This window comes from Pseudorca crassidens, chromosome 18 (genome assembly GCF_039906515.1).
Source record: "Pseudorca crassidens isolate mPseCra1 chromosome 18, mPseCra1.hap1, whole genome shotgun sequence".
In the NCBI taxonomy this organism is placed as follows: domain Eukaryota; kingdom Metazoa; phylum Chordata; class Mammalia; order Artiodactyla; family Delphinidae; genus Pseudorca; species Pseudorca crassidens.
In genome coordinates this window covers 77,480,705-77,499,846 of record NC_090313.1, presented here as the reverse complement: position 1 = coordinate 77,499,846, position 19,142 = coordinate 77,480,705, and the positions used below count along the sequence as shown (strand labels likewise).

At 46.7% G+C, this 19,142-nt stretch overlaps 1 protein-coding gene across 1 annotated transcript in view; it reads right to left on the bottom strand.

Annotated features, from left to right (window-relative positions):
- Positions 1–1,272: 1,272 nt before the first annotated feature.
- MIPEP (mitochondrial intermediate peptidase) overlaps positions 1,273–19,142 on the bottom strand; it is a 135,012-nt gene continuing 117,142 nt past the window's right edge. The window contains exon 19 of the mRNA XM_067713715.1: positions 1,273–3,543. Within this exon, the coding sequence (XP_067569816.1) occupies positions 3,446–3,543 (98 nt within the window). The 3' untranslated portion in view covers positions 1,273–3,445. The remainder of the gene's footprint in view (positions 3,544–19,142) is intronic.

The following is a 19,142-nucleotide window of genomic DNA, read 5'->3' as shown; positions in this document are numbered from 1 at the left end:
GCAGGACTCTCTCTGGGTGGGGGTCTCTTTTTACTGTTCTCTTTGCGCGTTTCGATCTAGAATGCAGGACTCTCTGGGTGGGGGTCTCTTCTTACTGTTTTCTTTGCGCGTTTCGATCTAGAATGCAGGATTCTCTCTGGGTGGGGGGTCTCTTCTTACTGTTCTCTTTGCGCGTTTCGATCTAGAATGCAGGACTCTCTCTGGGTGGGGGTCTCTTCTTACTGTTTTCTTTGCGCGTTTCGATCTAGAATGCAGGACTCTCTCTGGGTGGGGGGTCTCTTTTTACTGTTTTCTTTGCGCGTTTCGATCTAGAATGCAGGACTCTCTCTGGGTGGGGGTCTCTTTTTACTGTTTTCTTTGTGCGTTTCGATCTAGAATGCAGGACTCTCTCTGGGTGGGGGTCTCTTCTTACTGTTTTCTTTGCGCGTTTCGATCTAGAATGCAGGACTCTCTCTGGGTGGGGGGTCTCTTTTTACTGTTTTCTTTGCGCGTTTCGATCTAGAATGCAGGACTCTCTCTGGGTGGGGGTCTCTTTTTACTGTTTTCTTTGTGCGTTTCGATCTAGAATGCAGGACTCTCTCTGGGTGGGGGTCTCTTTTTACTGTTTTCTTTGCGCGTTTCGATCTAGAATGCAGGACTCTCTCTGGGTGGGGGGTCTCTTTTTACTGTTTTCTTTGCGCGTTTCGATCTAGAATGCAGGACTCTCTCTGGGTGGGGGTCTCTTCTTACTGTTCTCTTTGTGCGTTTCGATCTAGAATGCAGGACTCTCTGGGTGGGGGTCTCTTCTTACTGTTCTCTTTGTGCGTTTCGATCTAGAATGCAGGATTCTCTCTGGGTGGGGGTCTCTTTTTACTGTTTTCTTTGCGCGTTTCGATCTAGAATGCAGGATTCTCTCTGGGTGGGGGTCTCTTTTTACTGTTTTCTTTGCGCGTTTCGATCTAGAATGCAGGACTCTCTGGGTGGGGGTCTCTTCTTACTGTTCTCTTTGTGCGTTTCGATCTAGAATGCAGGACTCTCTGGGTGGGGGTCTCTTCTTACTGTTCTCTTTGTGCGTTTCGATCTAGAATGCAGGACTCTCTCTGGGTGGGGGGTCTCTTTTTACTGTTCTCTTTGTGCGTTTCGATCTAGAATGCAGGACTCTCTCTGGGTGGGGGTCTCTTTTTACTGTTTTCTTTGCGCGTTTCGATCTAGAATGCAGGACTCTCTTCTCTCTCTGCTTGCATTTATTTACTTGGCTTTAAAAAATTGTGGTAAATCATACATAACAAAAACTTGACTGTTTTAACCAGTTTTAATTGTGTATAGTTCAGTGGCATTAAGCACATTCTCATTGTTAGGCAGCATCAAGGATTCCCTTTTAAATTACACATCCATTTTTTTCCATCTCAAAAAAGCTTCCTTAAATTCATTGACTAGCATGTCTTGACCAGAGCTCCTACTGTGTGCTGGTCACTGTTCTGAGCACTGGGAACACAGGAGGACGCGAGACTTTGGGTTTTGTTGCTGTTCCTGTTCCAGCTGTCCTGCCTTTGTCCCCGGGATTCTGCACTGCTTCCTGGCTGCCGGTTTTCACCGTGTCCCTGAATTTAACCTGCACTCTGAGTGAGATGCTTCTCATTTCTCCTTGGCAGTTTTGGTCTTTTCTGCTTTGATCATGTTTTAAATCACTGCACTATGTTTCAGTTTCTCTGCATTTGTTTTTTTCTTATTCTGCCTGTCTTCTTTTTTAGATTCGCCTATTTTAAATTTCCGCTTGTTCTTTCTTTATGGCTTTCGGCTTCATAAATACCGTGTTTTCTCAAGTCTCACTAAGAATGGCAGAGATGTTTTCTACAGTGTGCCTTAGTTCCTTTTAAGAATAGTGTTCAAAGTTGGGATCTTCCCGCATCTTCCCTTCCTTTTTCTGAAGCTCTGCACAGATTTCCTTTTCTGCTCACTCACCCTCAGCTGAAAAGGGAGGATAAAGGCCCAGGGGCTGGTGGCTCGGTACACCTGGAGCTGTTAAAGCACCTTTTCAGACTTACCTGTAACGGACGGCAGGTTGGTGTCAGTTTCTCCGGGTCCGTTTCCCAGATGAGAGTTAGCGTCGCCTCCCTCAGCTCACAGACCATGTGGGTGGGGACAGAAGCAGCCGCTCCTGCCCTGGGCACTGGCATCCGGCTGTCCCTGCGGCATCACCCCACACCTCCCACGGGGGAGCGACTGCTGCAGGCCTGCCCTCCTTCCCGCCCAAGGATTCTCTGCACTGTGGTTTCCACGTGTTCACAGACTGAGAGAGCCAAACGGGGAGGAGCTGGGAGAGGAGAACAGGCCTCGTGTGGCTAAGGCGGAAGCCCCACGGGAGGTTCGCGGGGCTGCGGCTCCCGGGCTGGTGCACACAGCGTGTTACCTGTGTGGGCAGGAGGTGGGGAGAGAACGGAGGGTCGCCCCTCCCCTCACCTCAGCATCCAGGTGGACCCGGCATGCGTGTGTCACTGACGTTTCTTTATCCCGTCTCGTCTGTTTCTAGCTTGTAGAAATTCCTCCAGATTCTGTGAGTAGGTTGGACATGTGTCCTAGTTTTGGGGATTTTTAATTCTGCCTTTTTGCATCAGCACTGGTCTTTTAGGGAGGAGAAGCAGGAAGAGGCCACTAGCAGGTGTCATTTTAAATGAAAGCCTGTAATTAAATTCTTGACTTTGAAGGTGTGAAAAGCCTATTAAACGGTGTCTTTCTTTTCTGTTATTAACACATGGTGATACGGTATGCAATAATGTTTAGGATAAAGACAGGGTTTGAATCCCAGTTTCCGTATTTATCAGTCGCTGGACTTGACACATCATTTACTAATTGCACCTGCACTTATTTTTGTATATTCATCGTTAAGTCAGAAAAGTGTGAGTTCAGGTGCCCTCTGTTCTGAGTCCATCTGTATAGTATATTCCTAAACACACAGGAAAAGCCAACACAGTCGATTACAAATACTTTGGAAACCACACTTGGTTTCTCGGTCACTGTAACTGACTTTCCATTTTCAAAGCCACTTACAAGAAATCACGCAGAGGAGCTATATGTGTAATCTTTTTGAAGACGGCTTCAAACGGAAATAACTTTGCTTTTTATTATGTCTCTAACCAAGTCAAGGTATCGGACAGGGAAAAGCTAGCTCACCAGGAGCGGGGCTGGGCTGAGGGTGTCTGGCCCCTGACGCTAACACCTCTGGGTTCTGGTGTGCACTCGCTCACTGAATGGATTTCCTTATGTTCAAAAATCTGCCAAACAGACAGACAGGCTAAAAGCCAGCATAATGTTAGAAAGTTAGTTATTCCAAGTTCCACTGGTTTGAGGTTTTTCATAAGTTATTACAGAACTGAATGCTGAAATCAGAAACAAACGTTCAAAGTTGTAGCATTTACAACAAAATTGATATCTCCGTGACTGATTTAAAGGATTCACGGTGTTCCCATCATTTAGAATCCATGAGGAAAGTTTCCAAGTCCACATCCAGGTCGGAAACAAGGGCATTTACGAAGTCATCGATAGAAGGACACTTCTGAAGCATACCTGCGGACGAAGAAAAGATGAGCCGCTCATTCTCCGCAGACAATACACAGGGACGAAGACACACATCAAATCTGCAGGGTCAGGGGACATTCGGCCTTGTGAACCGCGAGCTTGACTGTGAGGACGTTTCAAAAAGTCCTGGGCAGTGCATGGGCCCCGAAGCTATTTCTTGTTTTAATGCCTTTTTTACTGTCTAATCAAACTCTTAGCTTAGAGATTTAGAGCCAAATATGTTTCCCGGGGGTTTTTATTTTGCACATATTACTGTACACTTGGAGTGATGTCAGAAGACTTAATTTTTCAGCTATCTTTGGGCTGGTTCAGAATTTAATATGTTTAATTACCTGCCAGGTGTTATTATCAAGTCCTGTGCACTTTAAAATCATTCAACTGTTAATTATCTTGCAGAAGTCTTATATCAGACACAAGTTATTGGCTTTCCTCCAGACCTGCCTGTCTTGGAGAACTCCTAATGTCTGGTTCTCAGATTTCCTCATCTGACATACAAGGTTTCAATAAAGCTAGAATAAGAAGCTGTACTGGAAAGCAGTGAGGCACCCTGTCTAGCATGTAGTAGCAATTCAGTAAAAAGCTGAATCGATCTCCACTCTTCACTCAAGAAGCCAAAGACAACATTCAAGCAATGAACCCTGTGGCCCCGGCCTGTGCTCTTGGCAGGTAATGCTAACTCAAGGTTGAACGGGGCTCTCTCAGTGCAATTCAGTTAACATGCCTTGAGTGTTCGCTGTGTGAAGGACCAGGCCAAGTCACAGTATGAGGGCAGGAAGGACACAATCACAGAAGTACACCGTGTGGACCTGGACAGCCATGTGGGGAAAGTTAACCTTGACCCCTGTCACATACCGTACATAACCATTAATGTGAGATGGGCACAGACCTAATTGTAAAAGCTAAAATTATTAAGTGTCTAGAAGAAAACACAGAATATCTTCGTGACTCTGAGGTAGGCAAAGGTCTCTTAGGACACAGACGGTAATAACCATAAAAGAAAAAAAGATACATTAGAGTTCATCAAAATTTAAAACTTCCCGCCTTGCAAAGAAACTGTTAAAAAAAAAAAATGAACAGGTAAATGACAGAATAGGAGAAAATACTGACACAACACATATCTCACACAGGACTGGTATCCAGAAAATATAAAGAACTCCAACTCATCATAAAAATACTTGTAAAAATAAAAAATGGACGAAAGATTTGAGCAGACCTTTCACAAAAAGATATCTGAATAAACACGGAACTAACAGGCCCTGAGAAGACACACGACATCACTGTCATCCAGGAAAGGAAAAGCCACAAAGAGACACCATGATGTCCCCCCGGGACGGCTGAAGACAGCAAACGCAGTCAGGCCTTGGGCGCCATGGCTCGTCGCCCAGCAGGGGCAGAGGGTGAGATGCGAGAGCCCTTCAGAAAAAGGTCCAGCGGTTTCTGTAAAGCTCAGCACACACCTGCCCCGGGACCCAGCTGTTTCCTCCTAGGTATTAGCCGAGAGAAATGCAGGCACGTTCCCAGCAGCCTAAAGTGGAACGACACAAGCTCCCATTGCCAGGCTGCAGGTGGACGTTCGTGGTGTCTTCACACGGTGGAACGGCACCAGCAACGAGAAGGAAAGAACTACTGACCCAGACAACACCTCGGGCAGGCCTCAGACACAGTGCATTGCACACAAGGGCCCACACAAAACACACGCTGCCTGTTTCGTTTATATTCACTTCCAAGAAGGTCCGGACCAAGCCGTGGCGAAAAAAACTGGAGCGGTGGTTGCCTTCGGGAGTGGGGATGGTGACCGACCCGGAAGGTCCTGGTGTGATGGGAAAGTTCTCTATCTGGACCGTGATTTGTGACACCCAGGTATATAGCTCGTCAAAATTCAGTAAATGGAACGTTAAGGATTTGTGCCTTTCACCACATGTAAATGTTAGTAACCAACACTAACTCTAGTTATACGCACACAGAAGCGTCTGGGGTAAAACGTACTTACGTCTGCACCTTGTTTTGAAAATACATGTATGTGATGGGTGGATGGAGGAATGGACAGATGGATGCGTGACAAAGCAGAGCAAAATGTTAAGTGTAGACTCTAAAGGGCAAGTATATGAGTGTTTACAGTTCACGTGACTTTGCTGAGTGCCTGAAAACTTTCCACATAAAGCGTTCGGGGAAGAGTCAGCCTCGGGTGTTAACAGCACACAGATGGCAGCCAGTGGGAGAACAGAGGGAGAAGGATGTCATGCGTGGCGGAGATTCCGAAGGCTCCGTGGGGCAGATGGGGGCCTGCAGAAACGTGAGAGATGGGGAAGGCTCAGGCTCAAGCTAGGGCCTTTGCGGTGGAGAGGGCGGCCTAGGCAAGGCACCCGGTGGGCAGCGCACAGAGCGTCTGGGGTCTGCAGGGAGAACAGAGCGCCGGGGAACCAACCGCTCATGACATTTGGGTGCCCTCCGCGGTGGCACGCAGAGCTCGGGGCAGGCCCAGGCCTGGACCCACGGACACGGTCACTCCCCCTGGGGAGCACGTCAGAGGTGGAGCCGACCCGCGCAGTCAAGCTTGGCACTCGCGTCCCTGTGAAGTGTCACGTTCCCTCCACAAGCTGCCCACGTTCACAGGGCCCTGCTCTGTCCTCCGTGGCCACACCTCAGGGGCACATGCCCCCCGTGAGGCCCACCTCCAGCCACTTCTGCGTCTCAGAGAAAGGCAGTCATGGCAGCAGCGCGGGAAGAATGCAACACGCTCAGGGCAGTTTTAAATAAAATCCCATCAGAGGTGAATGGTTCAGTAACTGTGTGTGTGATGTGACTGGTAAAGAGAATCCAGACGGAGAGGGATGGGGGAGTCACCGGGGCAGGGATTCTCCTGGAATATGGCTGCCGTGTCCTCGCTTTAATTAGATCGAAGCGGTTGGCAAGTGTCAACCTGAACTAACTTCGGCACAAAGAATTAAGAGAAACACAATGTTTTCAGGCAGTTCCACGAATAAGAAAAATTGAAATTGGCTTTTATGTACGTGGATGGTAAAAAAGATTCCAAGGACTCTGAAGTTTTTACAAAAGCTGACGAACACGTCCCCTTTGTCTTCAAGTCTTAGTCTTAAAAGGGTGGTGATGAGACGTGCAATTTCGCAGGAGCCCCGGGAACCCGGCTGGAGGTGCCGAGTCCACGAGCGGGTGAGTTTACACACGCTTCTCTGTGGACATCACCTGAGTCGGGGGCCAGGGAGCCGAAACAGTAAAACAAAACCGAGGGCAGCTTCACGCCTGAAAGGAGAAGCGTGGACAGCGATGTAGGAAAGGCAGGTGCACCGGGCCTGCCGCCGAGTCCTCGTGGAAGGAAGGACAGTGGGCTTCCGCCTGCCCGCCCCCCTCGGAGCCACATCCGTTGCGGAGGATGACTTAGTTTGTTTTCCTCATTGTTTTACCGGAGAGGCAAATACGCTGATAAAAACTGGAACAAACCCGAACCTTTTGGTCCTGACTGCTCTGCTCAAACCACGTGTTCCGGGACCTCGAAGGACGGGGCAGCTGCCCTAAAAGGCCTGACGGCCCTGAGTTACGGTCTCAAGGGTCGCAGGCTGCGTCGCGAGGCAGGAGGGGCTTCTGCTCGGAGGCCCCGGCACTGGGGCAGCTGGGGGGCAGGCCTCGCTGCCCAGCTCTGCGCCCACTGCACCCCTCCGGGACCTGCTCCCGGGGCGGAGGGACGAGCAGCTGCGGGCCATGGGGCGGCTGAACGCAGCACCCGTCAACCCCGAGGAACTCGTCCGCGCCCTTAGCCGGCCCCAGAAGCCACGCGCTCTCAGCTGTGTTTCGGCTTCTCCCTTTGACTCCATGGCGATCTCTGTACTGTTCCCCCAAACTCCTTTTCTGCTTGGTCAGTCTAAGTTGGTTCTGTTCCTTTCAAGTAGATTGCCAGTTGATGAAAAGATTGGTTCACATGTTATGAAGAGGGACTGAGCGATGCCCGGGGGACACTGACATTTCTCTCTGATTAAGGACCAACTTTCTAGACTCACGGTTTAGACTAGAAGCAGGTGGTTTTTGTTTCTTCTTTTTTCATTTAAATGACCATGTCTTCTTTCCCACAGATAAAGTAAACAGGTGACACACAAGCAGGCTTTCCTATCAGATTCCCTCTGTCCAAGCCCACTGGTGGGGAAAGGAGAGCGGCCCTGGCCCGAGCGGGGAGAGAGACGGCTCCGCCCGCAGCCCTGGCCGCTGCAGTGGGAGGTGGGCAGGGTGAGGGGGCGGGAACACTGCCCCAGCAGCTCCAGGGTCCTCCTGAAATGGGTTCCTTCCTGGTGGGATCGGGGAAGGGAACACCCTTCTGACTGTGGGCCTCAAGGTGCAGTGGAGGTGCATGGGTTGGGCACCCGTCAGGCCAGGCCCTCAGTGCCTGAGGTGGTCGGGACGCGTAACCCGCGCCCCACCAATTCTTTTAAAATCAGAGATGAAAGCAACCACACTCTTATATTTCAGACGCAGCGCCAGTACTTGGTTTAAATGAAGGTATGTCTGTCGGGTTTCTGTTTAAGGTCTACCGGTGTCATTTACCTAGGCGACAACAAGCCAGCTCTGAAAAGCAGAGGAGCTGCCATGCAGGAGCAGGCGCTGGGCAGGTTAGGGTTTGAGGCTGAGTGGAACATTCCCTGGTTCCGCACAGCATCTTATAATTCAAAATTTCAGTCCATTCTCGTCCCTGACTATCCCGATGTCTTCCTCTGAAGGGTTACCAAGGAGGAAAAGAGTGGAAAGATAACTCTTCCAAGGAGGAAAAGAGTGGGAAGATAACTCTTCCAAGGAGGAAAAGAGTGGGAAGATAACTCTTCCAAGGAGGAAAAGAGTGGGAAGATAACTCTTCCAAGGAGGAAAAGAGTGGGAAGATAACTCTTCCAAGGAGGAAAAGAGTGGGAAGATAACTCTTCCAAGGAGGAAAAGAGTGGGAAGATAACTCTTCCAAGGAGGAAAAGAGTGGGAAGATAACTCTTCCAAGGAGGAAAAGAGTGGGAAGATAACTCTTCCAAGGAGGAAAAGAGTGGGAAGATAACTCTTCCAAGGAGGAAAAGAGTGGGAAGATAACTCTTCCAAGGAGGAAAAGAGTGGGAAGATAACTCTTCCAAGGAGGAAACGAGTGGGAAGATAACTCTTCCAAGGAGGAAAAGAGTGGGAAGATAACTCTTCCAAGGAGGAAAAGAGTGGGAAGATAACTCTTCCTTGGGCACTGGCGCAGGGGCTTGGGCTACCCCGTCAGCCACCTGCTTAGGGACTTCAGACCAGTCACGTAACTTCTGGGGCTCCGTCTTCTACTAGAAGCAGTCTGAGCAGAGGCAGACTGGTAGAGTGAAATATAATGTCATCTACTTTGCTGGACTGTTATAAGGATTATAAAGTACATTTAACTCATGGAAAGGCTCCGTAACTGGTAACTGGTAACTGCTAACTGGTAACTGCTAACAGTAACCGTCAGGTCGGAAGTTCAAGAGCTGAAGGATGAGGTTGCTTGTTTTTCTGCACAAGTTGAATTTCAAAAGCCTGGTCTCTGATTAAGTATTCAGGACATTATCATCAAACACAATCACAAGCTAATTACCCAGCTAATGAATCGTTGCTTGCTTTGCTTTTTCCTGGCTTTTGCCATCTGCATTTTATGAGATAACTGTTTATCTACGGAAAGATGGAAACAGAAGAAGGAACTAGAGTCAATCCATTTCTACCTGTTAGCAGCTGTGAGAAAAGGCTTATCAAGAAGAGCTCACTGGGATGATGGAAAAGTCCTGTCGCTGGACAGCGGTGATGATCGCACAGGGCCGTGAATGGCAACAGTGGTGCATTTTATGTTATATACGCTTAACCACAACTTAAAAAGACGTGACCAGGACTACTGAGCCTGTGATTCGCCTACACGTTCAGCTGCCGTGGCTCCGTCCCCTGTTACCAAACGTCGGGTTATCCGCACGGACTGGGCAACGAGTGAGGCGTCTGCATGTCTCCACCACCACCCTCGGTTCTAAAGCCCATGGTGATAGTTCCCGGCTGCTTTTTATGCTGAAATAATTATATGTGTCAAACTTGGCTCAGACTGACGGAGAATTCCAGTACAAAGGCTGGCCTGGCAGTCTGAAGAGGCTGAAGTGAACTTTATGAGATCAGCGCTCATTCCAGAGCTGTCTCTCCCGGGCCTCGGGCAGCTGGCTCATCTTTCTCTCCTTTGAAGTCTCCTGGGCTGCCAGGCTGCAGCTGCCCACACCTTTTCCTAAAGGTGGTTCCCGCTATCTGCGATCAGTTCTCGGGGGAACGAGGATGTCAGCCAGAAAGTGAAATTCCTTTCCTCCTTCAAACTCAAGAACTCTCTTGCCCCCTCGGCTGGGCTAATACCTGTCACACTGGAGACGTGGCTCTGCCTCTGGGGTCCCTGCCTGCAGGGCTTCCTGCTGGGTGGGAGCTAACCCAGCAAGGGGAGCCCACGGGCGTGCTCTGTTTACTAATCAGTTTATTCTAATTTCATCGTCAGATTCAACCATTCCATTTACTGGTTACATTTCTGGGTTACAAAACATCTTGCCTTTTGAAGCTCCGTGCCTTCCTTAAACAAACACACCCACACGTTAAACATGTCCACACCCTCTGAAAAAATGAGCGCGTTTACAAAAGGAGGCCTCAGCCTTGGGAAGCCAGGTGCCCGCTGCCACTGCTTTCTTCCAGAAGGCGCTCAGCCACTGCAGAGGCCACGCTGGGTAAAGAGCCAGACAAGCGAAGGCAGAGGGGTTCTGCTCACTTGGCTGTTCAGGGTCGCCATCCACCCTGTTACTGGAACTGTGTGGTAGGTCCCAGAGAGCCACTGAATTCTAGGTCTGCTTCCCTGACGTGCTCTCCTCACGTATTCCTGTTACTGTGTGCAAGAAAAGGAGGTTTCTGCCAGTGAGTGTGTTGTGAAGTACCACAGCTGGCCCTGCGTTCATGCATTCTCACTCAGCAGATCTTATTTTGCCATAAAACCACTACTATGGGGAAGGCAGCTGACACCCTGTCAGGTCTAGTTAGCATGTGCGGCCTTTCAGATCTGTCTCTGTGATGTCCTGCCCGGAGAACACAACAGCATCTTCTTTGAGCATCAGCGTACCAGGCAACTCAGTCACCGAAAATTATGAAAGAGCAGAGGGGAGATACAGTGCAACATGCACGCAACTACTTCCAAAGCAAAAGCTTCCTGGCCTAGCCCGAAAGAGAAGTTTACGAGCCCAGCAGTCCACACAGGACGGGCCTGAGTTTGCATCCTGGTTCTGCTCACCACGGTGTGACCTCGGGTAGGAAGAGGTTACCTAAGCGTGCAGCACCCAGCACGGGGGCACAGTGGTTCTCATTATTGCTACGTTGGCAGCACTGCTCTCTCTCCTGTCCGTTCAACTGGAGAATACCAAAGTAGTAGAAGTTAGTCTTACTGGTAATGTCCAACATTAAAGTATCTTAGGAAAATCAGTGCACAAGGCTACTGCAACATGTTAATAAAATTCCCACCCTGAAGTGAAAAAAACGTGCAGGAAGAAGACAAAAATGAATGTGGGGCTGAAATTCCAATTACTTTGAGGGTGTGATTTAAGATTTTAAGAATTTTTTAAAGCTCTGTTTTGTTTAAACTGCTTGAAGGGAAAATGTAAGTGGAGTTTAGCTATTGTCCTGACCCTACAGCTTAAACTAAACATACTCAGTGCTATAAGAAGAGGGATTAAGAAACTAAACGTGTCTTACTTGACGTACCCTGACATGTGATGGGGTCAAAAAAGAACTTGATCATGGTAGTCAAATGTTTTGAGATGTGCAAATTCTGAGATTAAGGAGGGATTATTCTATCTTACAAACTTTAATGTAAAGATGAACTGGTAAGCAAAGAAGAAAATTAGGTTTAGGTATAATCACGCCTTAATCTAGTTTCGTTATTAGTGATGTTACGTAAGAGTCACGCGGGAAGAGTTTCCTTTGGAGATAGCTGGAGAGACTCGAACACTAGGAGATACCTTGAAAGGATCTTTCAGGAGATGACCCAGTTAAACCAGGAGAAACCTTCCCATCTCCTGCTCTCTGGCAACATTCCCGGAGGTGCTTAGCAAACGTCAGTTTCAATTCTTCCACTGAAATCTGCTCGAAGTCTCTACTAGTAGGAGTTTACCCTTTATCAGTGGACTCTGGAGTGTAGATTCCTCAGTGGATCGCCCCGCCACGATGCTTGTGGCCCCTAATTCCTTAGCCCTGGGAGCTCTGAGCCCCATCCTGTCAGCTGGGAGTGTAGGGTGAGAGCTTTGAGGAGGTGACACCTGCTTTTCTAACAGCACACTTGTACCCACGCGTCAGGAACATCATCTGTAACGACCATCTTTAACGAGCACGTTATGATGTTTCCCCTGAGCAGTCAGAAGACTCCAAAGAATACTATCTACGTTCCTGTTAGAACGTTGTCTACCCAACATGATCTGGAAACAGAATAGTTGGTGTTTCTTGGAGTGAGTCCCCTACAGGGTATCTACCTGCAAGAGAAAGGCTGAGACCTCAGTGCAGTCAGGCTCCAGGGGCACTGTCCCAGATGCAACACAAAGGGAGACGGCCCATCCCATGCACGCAGCAGGCAGAGGGCAATCCGCTGCTGTTCAGAGAAGACGGCCAGGAGGCGGGCAGAACATGACACATAGAGTGCCAGTCTGCGGTCTAGGGTCATGCTTTGGACAGAAGCTGCCAGCATAGGAGGCTCTGTCCCTTCTGACGACAGTGGCTTGGTGCTCAGAGCCCGCGAGGGCACTGTGTCACCCGAAGCTCGCAGGGCAGCTGAGAGGGCTTCCGTACCCATCATGCTTCCATGGGCCACAGAGGTGGGGGGGAGATGCATCTTGGGTTAAACGTGTCTCTGAAGTTGGGTTGTACTAGAACCTCTCTTTGAATTACCCTTGAGATCCCAGAAGAGGGCTGCGACCCACCATCTCTTGTGAGATGATCTGGGTCTGCCGGCTGGTGGCAGTGACGGGCTGGTGGGCCTTTGCAGGATTCCCAAGACTTTGGGGGCAGGAAGGGTCTGGGTGGAATAGGTTCTGATGACACCAGTGAGCCTAGGAGCACGGCCCACCCAAAGTGAACAGTGGCTGAAAGCCTGTCCAGGGGGACGGGTGCTGGTAAAGGGCTCTGCACCACCGAGGGGGCCCATCGGCTTCTCCCGGCCTTACTTCTGTTCCCGGGAAGGGAGTCGCACGCCCCCCAGAGCAGCGCGGGTGCATTAAGGGGCCACTGTCCCCACTCCTCTCCAGAGAGTCACTCTCCTTGTGGCGTGCTGTCATCTGTTATAAACCTGTTAGAAAGCAGACTGTCTGGAAGCGGGAGGGCAGGAGCAGAGGCTGGACCAAGACGGCCAGTGAGCGTGCAGTGGACACACTCGCTCTCCCAGGGCCAGAACCACGCGGGGTGTGCAATGCGAAGTGCGGTCGACACGTTACAGTTAAAATTCTGTTTAAAACCTACTTTCCGAGAGGCTTTTTATCATCTTTGCTAGCAAAAATCATGTTGGTTGAACTTATTCACTGGAGCATTTGACAGTAAGATAGAGGGGGAAATCCAAGGGTAGTAGAGGCTTCTGGGCTAAGTTTAGAGCAGGAAAGGCCTGTCGCTTCCTGGTAGAGGCCGACTCCTCCTACCCAGGTGAAGAGACCAATGCGCATGTGCTTCCCACCGCCCTACACCCCAAATTATACACAACGCCCATCGGTTTCTAGCACGCGGGACGCGGTTATCTTTCTGATGTGTCAACAAGACACCGTAACCCACAGGAGGTGCTCATTCCTGGGATCCCAAAGTCCATTTTTTCAGAAAAGTGAAAAACGGCGCTCTTTCCAAAAGGGCATTTCCCACGTTTTCTCCTGGTTTATCGTATCTTTGAAATACCGGCCTTGTCTTTCAGCCTCAGCTCTTCGCATCTGTAACTCTACTAGTCTGTTCTCTCCAAGCTCCACCTTTGCTATTTATATGCAAAGAATGTGATGAGCTCTAGGAAGGGGGCAGCCTGCCTCCAGAACAGACTGGACACATGTCGGGGAGTGGACGCGGCTGCTAGCGTGAGGGGCGTGTCCAGAGCCCCCCGAGGCAGGCGGCCTGTCCTGCCCACTTGGGTCTGCACCCTCCGCACGGCCCCTTCCCCCGGTGCAGAGGACGCGAGTGCAAGGTAGCTGACGGGTCGGAGGGCTGAACCCCTGCAGTCCTGAAGCCCCCAAGCCGTGTGCCCAGGCTCAGCCTACACGGCCCAGAGGGGATGCTCTTCGTCATTCCTACAGGACGCTGCACCCCTCAAGTAAATGCAGGATCCGTATCGTTCTTATTTCTGTGTCCCTGAAATGCCTCGTTAGCAGCAAGTATTTGCTAAATATTCGCTAAGTTAAATGAATTAACTTCATCAACAGCTAACATAAAGCTTTTTTCATTCAATCAATCAGCTTACTTACTGGTCACTAACACAGGACACTGCAGTAATACTTTTGAACGAAAGCCAGCGCCCTGGAGAGAGGTTTCAGTCTCAGGCCCGGAGGTGGTGTGTCTGAGAGAACTCGGCCCCGGAGGTCCCCACGGGCTCCGGGCGGAGCGGGATGGGGTGCGACGGCTGCGGCCTGAGTCTGCTGCAGCAAAGCCCCAAGAGTGGACTCACCTTTGGTAACAGAGTGCAGCGCCCAGTGCCGGAAAAGAGGTGGCAGAATGCACCTCCGACCTCCCCCAGGGGGAAAGTATTCTCCACTTCAATGCCCGTTCCTTAAGTAACTTCAGTAATCTACCCAGACTGACCTGGTCCTGCATCAGGTGAATTATAAAACACCAGGGCAGGCCTGTCTTATTGCGCCCTGTGGGACACCAGGTGAGTGTCGCGTAAGAAACACACGCTGCTTCTGGAGGCAAAGCTGTGCAGGGGGCAGAGCACCTCACAGAGCAAGTGAATGGCCTGGAGGGCGGCTTCCTCCCCCCCCCCTACCCCCACCCCCCCCCCCCACCCCCGCTCCAGGGACTGAGGCCGGGGAAGCAGGAGTCCTGCTGTGGGCGAGCAGGGCACAAAGGCAAAGCTGGCGTCCCGACTTCTGAGCAGACGTGGCGACTGAAGTCAGGGCAGAGGGCGACACTGAGCTGCTGGGTGACAGATGTCTTTCCTAGACCTGCTTCTCTTTTGCGTTATAAAAGTTATATCACAAAAAATATTTGGGCCGACAAAATATTCAGAAAAAATCTCATAATGTGAATAAAAACCTGTTCCTTTTCTAATAATCGTCACAATATTTTTGAAGTAGAGTTGATTTAATTTTATTTTAGTTTCAAGTGTATAGCGCAGTGATTCGGGATTTTTATGAATTATACTCAGTTATTACAAAGTGACGGCTATAGTTCCCTGTGCTGTACAGTGTATCTCGGTTGCTAATCTTTCTTATACATAGTAGTCTGTACCTCCTAATCCTCTACCCCATCTGGCCGCTCCCTCCCCCCGACTGGTAACCACTAGTTTGTTTTCTAGATCTGTGAGTCTGTTTCTGTTTTGCTGTATATGTTCGTTTTACTTTTAGATTCCACATATAAGTCATATCATACAGTATTTGTCTTGCTCTGTCTTATTTCACTAAGTATAATATTCTCTAGGTCCATCCACGTTGCTGCAAAGGGCAGAATTTCCTTGTTTTTATGGATGAATAATAATCCACTGCGTGTGTATGTGTGTGTGTGTATCACATCTTTTTTATCCATCCATCTGTGGATGAACACTTGGGTTGCTTCCATGTCTTGGCTATTGTAAACAGTGCTGCTATGAACACTGGGGTGCATGTATCTTTTCAAATTAGTGTTTTCGTTTTGTTCTACATATATACCCAGGAGTGGAACTGCTAGATCATATGGTAGCTCTATTTCTAGTTTTCTGAGGAACCTTCATACCATTTTCCGTAGTGACTGTACTAATTTACATTCCCACCAACAGTGCATGAGAGTTCCCTTTTCCCCACACTCGCTCCAATATTTATTTATAGACGTTTTGATGACAGCCATTCTGACCAGTGTGACGACACTTCACTGTCGTTTTTATTTGCATTTCCTTAATAATTAGCGATGTTGAACATCTTTTCATGTGCCTGTTGGCCACAGGTCACAGATGACCTGTATTCAGGTCATCTGTCCATTTTTTGATTGGATTGTTTTTTTGATACTGAGTTGTATGAGCTGTTTATATATTTTTTATATTAACCCTTTGTTGGTCATACCATTTGCAAATATTTTCTCCTATTCTGTAGGTTGTCTTTTTGTTTCATTAATGGTTTCCTTTGCTGTTAAGCTTTGAAGAGACTGTCTTTTCTCCATTGTTTATTCTTGCCTCCTTTGTTGTAGATTAATTGACCACAGGTGCGTGGGTTTATTTCTGGGCTCACTGTTCCACTGATCTGCCTGTCTGTTTTTGTGCCATTACCACACTGTTTTCATTACTGTAGCTTTATAGTACAGTCTGAAGTCTGGGAGGTTATGCCTCCAGCTTTGTTCTTTTTTCTCAGGATTGCTTTGACAATTCTGGGTCTTCTGTGGTCCTAATACAAATTTTAGGATTATCTGTTCTAGTTATGTGAAAAATGTCATCAGTATTTTGACAGGGATTGCATTAAACCTGTAGATTGCTTTGAGAGGTATGACCATTTTAACAATATTAATTCTTCCTATCCAAAGCACTGGATATCTTTCCATTTCTTTGTATCATCTTCAGTTTCCTTCATCAGTGTTTTATAGTTTTCAGTGTCTAGATCTTTCACCTTCTTGGTTAATTTATTCCTAGGTATTTTATGCTTTTTGATGTGATTTTAAATAGGATTTTTTTGTTTTGCTTTCCCTTTCTGATAATTATTAGTGTACAGAAAAAGCAACAGACTTCTGTATGTTAATCTTGTATCCTGCAACTTTACAGAATTTATTTATTCTAATAGTTTTTTGGTGGAGACTTCAGGGTTTTCTATATAAAATATCGTCATCTGCAAATAGTGACAGTTTGACTTCTTCCCTTCCAATTTGGATGCCTTTTCTTTCTTTTTCTTGTCTGACTGCTGTGGCTAGGACCTCTAATACTATATTAAATTGATGGCAAGAGTGGGCATCTCTGCCTTGTTCCTGAATTTAGAGGAAAGGCTTTTTCGTCTTTTCACTGCTGAGTATGATGGTAGCTGTGGCCTGTCATAAATGTTCTTGATTATGTTGAGATATATTTCCTCTATACCAACTTTGGTAAGAGTTGCAATCATGAATAGATGCTGAATTTTGTCAAATACTTTTGCTGTGTCTTTTGAGACGATCATTTGATTTTTATTAACGTGTTGTACCACACTGATTGACTTGCGAGTACTGAACCATCCTTGCGTACCTGGAATAAATCTCCCTTGATTATGGTGTATGATCCTTTTTACATATTTTGGATTTGGCTTTCTAATATTTTGTTGAGAATTTTTGCATCTATATTCGTCAAAGATATTGGCCTGTAATTTTCTTTTTTTGTATTGTCTTTGGTTTTGGTATCAGGGTAATATGGTAGTCTTGTAGAATGACCTTGGGAGTGTTCCATTCTCTTCAATTCTGGGGAATAGTTTGAGGAAGATAAGTATTAGCTTTTATTTGTATGTTTGGTAGAATTCCCCTGTGAAGCCGTCCAGTCCTCACTTTTGTTTGCTGGGAGTTTTTTAAAACTACAAATTCAGTTTCACTACTAGTGATCAGTCTGTTCAAAGTGTTTCTTCTTGATTCAGTCTTGGCATGCTGTATGTTTCTAGAAATTTGTCCATTTTTTCTAAGTTGTCCTATTTATTGTCATAGTATTCTTTTATGATTTTTTATCTCTGTGGTATTGGTTGTTATTTTTCCTCTTTCATTTACTTTGTTTCTTTGGGTCCTCTCTCTTTTCTTCTTGGTGAGCCTTGCTAGAGGTTTGTCAATTTTATCTTTTCAAAAAAAACCCCAGCTCTTGGTTTTACTGATCTTTCCTATTTTTTATCTCTATTTATTTTCTCTGATCTTTATTATTTCCTTCCTTCTCCTGATGTTGGGCTTTGTTGGTTCTTCTTTTTCTAATTCTGTTAGGTGGTAGGTTAGACTGTTATATGAGATTTTTCTTGTGTTTCAAGGAAGGCCTGTATTGCTGTGAACTTCCCTCTGCTTGCACTGATTTTGGAGAGTTGTATTTCCACTTTCACTTGTCTCGAGGTATTTTCTGATTTCCTCTTTGCTTTGTTCACTGACCCACTGGTTTTTATAGAGTCCACGTGTTTGTTCTTTTCCCATTTTTCCTCCTGTAACTGATTTCTAGTTTCATACTGTTGTGGTTGGGAGAAAACGCCTGATATAATTTGTCGTCTTCAATTTTTTGAGAATTGTTTTGTGGCTTAGCATGTGATCTATACTAGAGATCATTCCATGTGCACGTGAGAAGAATGTGTATTCTGCTGTTTATGGATGGAATGTCCTGTAGATATCTATTAAGTCAAACTAGTCTGTTGTGTCATTTAAGACCACTGTTGCCTTACTGGTTTTCTGTCTGGATTATCTGTCCGTTGATGTAAGTGGGGTGTTAAAGTCCCCTAAGATTATTGTATTATTGTCAGTTTCTCCCTTTATGTCTGTTAGTATTTGCTTCATATATTTAGGTGCTCCTGTCCTGGGTGCCTATATGTTAATGAGTGTAATATCCTCTTCTTATATTGAGTTTCTTTATCATTGTATAATGATATACAATCTTCTTTGTCTTTTGTATAGCCTTTGTTTTAAAGTCTGTTTTATCTGATCAGTATTGCTATGCCCACTGTCTTGTCATTTCTGTTTGCATGAAATATCTTTTTTCATCCCCTCACTTTCAGTGTGTGTGTCTTTAGCTCTGAAGTAAGTCTCTTGTAGGCAGCATATAGAAGGGTCTTGTTTTTTTTTAATCCAATCAGCCACCCTATGTCTTTTGATCAGAGCATTTAGTCCATTGACATTTAGAGTAATTACTGATAGGTATGTACTTACTGCCATTTTTTTCCTTGTTTTCCAGTTGCTTTTTTTAGTTCTTCTCTGTTCATTTCTTTTTGTTTTTTTCCCTTGTGGTTTGACGATTTTCTTTAGTAGTATGCTTGTTTTCCTTTCTTTTTAGTTTTTGTGTATCTATTGTAGGTTTTTGATTTGTGATTACCATGGGGTTTATATATACACTGATCTATAATTTTACCTACTTGTTTGAAACTGATAGTCATTTAACTTCATATTCTAGAAGATCCACATTTTTTACTCCCATTTTGGGATTCTGATGTCATACTTTATATTTCATGTTTATCACTTAACTGCTTATTATCGTTACAGTTGCTTTTACATTTTTCTTGTCTTTATCTTCGTACTGGCTTATTTAAGTGGTTGATCTCAGTCCTTACGGAGTTTTCCCTTTTCTGTAGATTCTTACTTCTTTTCCACTTAGAGAAGATTCTTTAATATTTCTTTTGGGGTAGATTTAGCATTGATGAACTCTTAGTTTTTGTTTGTCTGAGAAGTTCTCTCTCCTTAGATTCTAAATGAAAATCTTGCTGGGTAGAGTA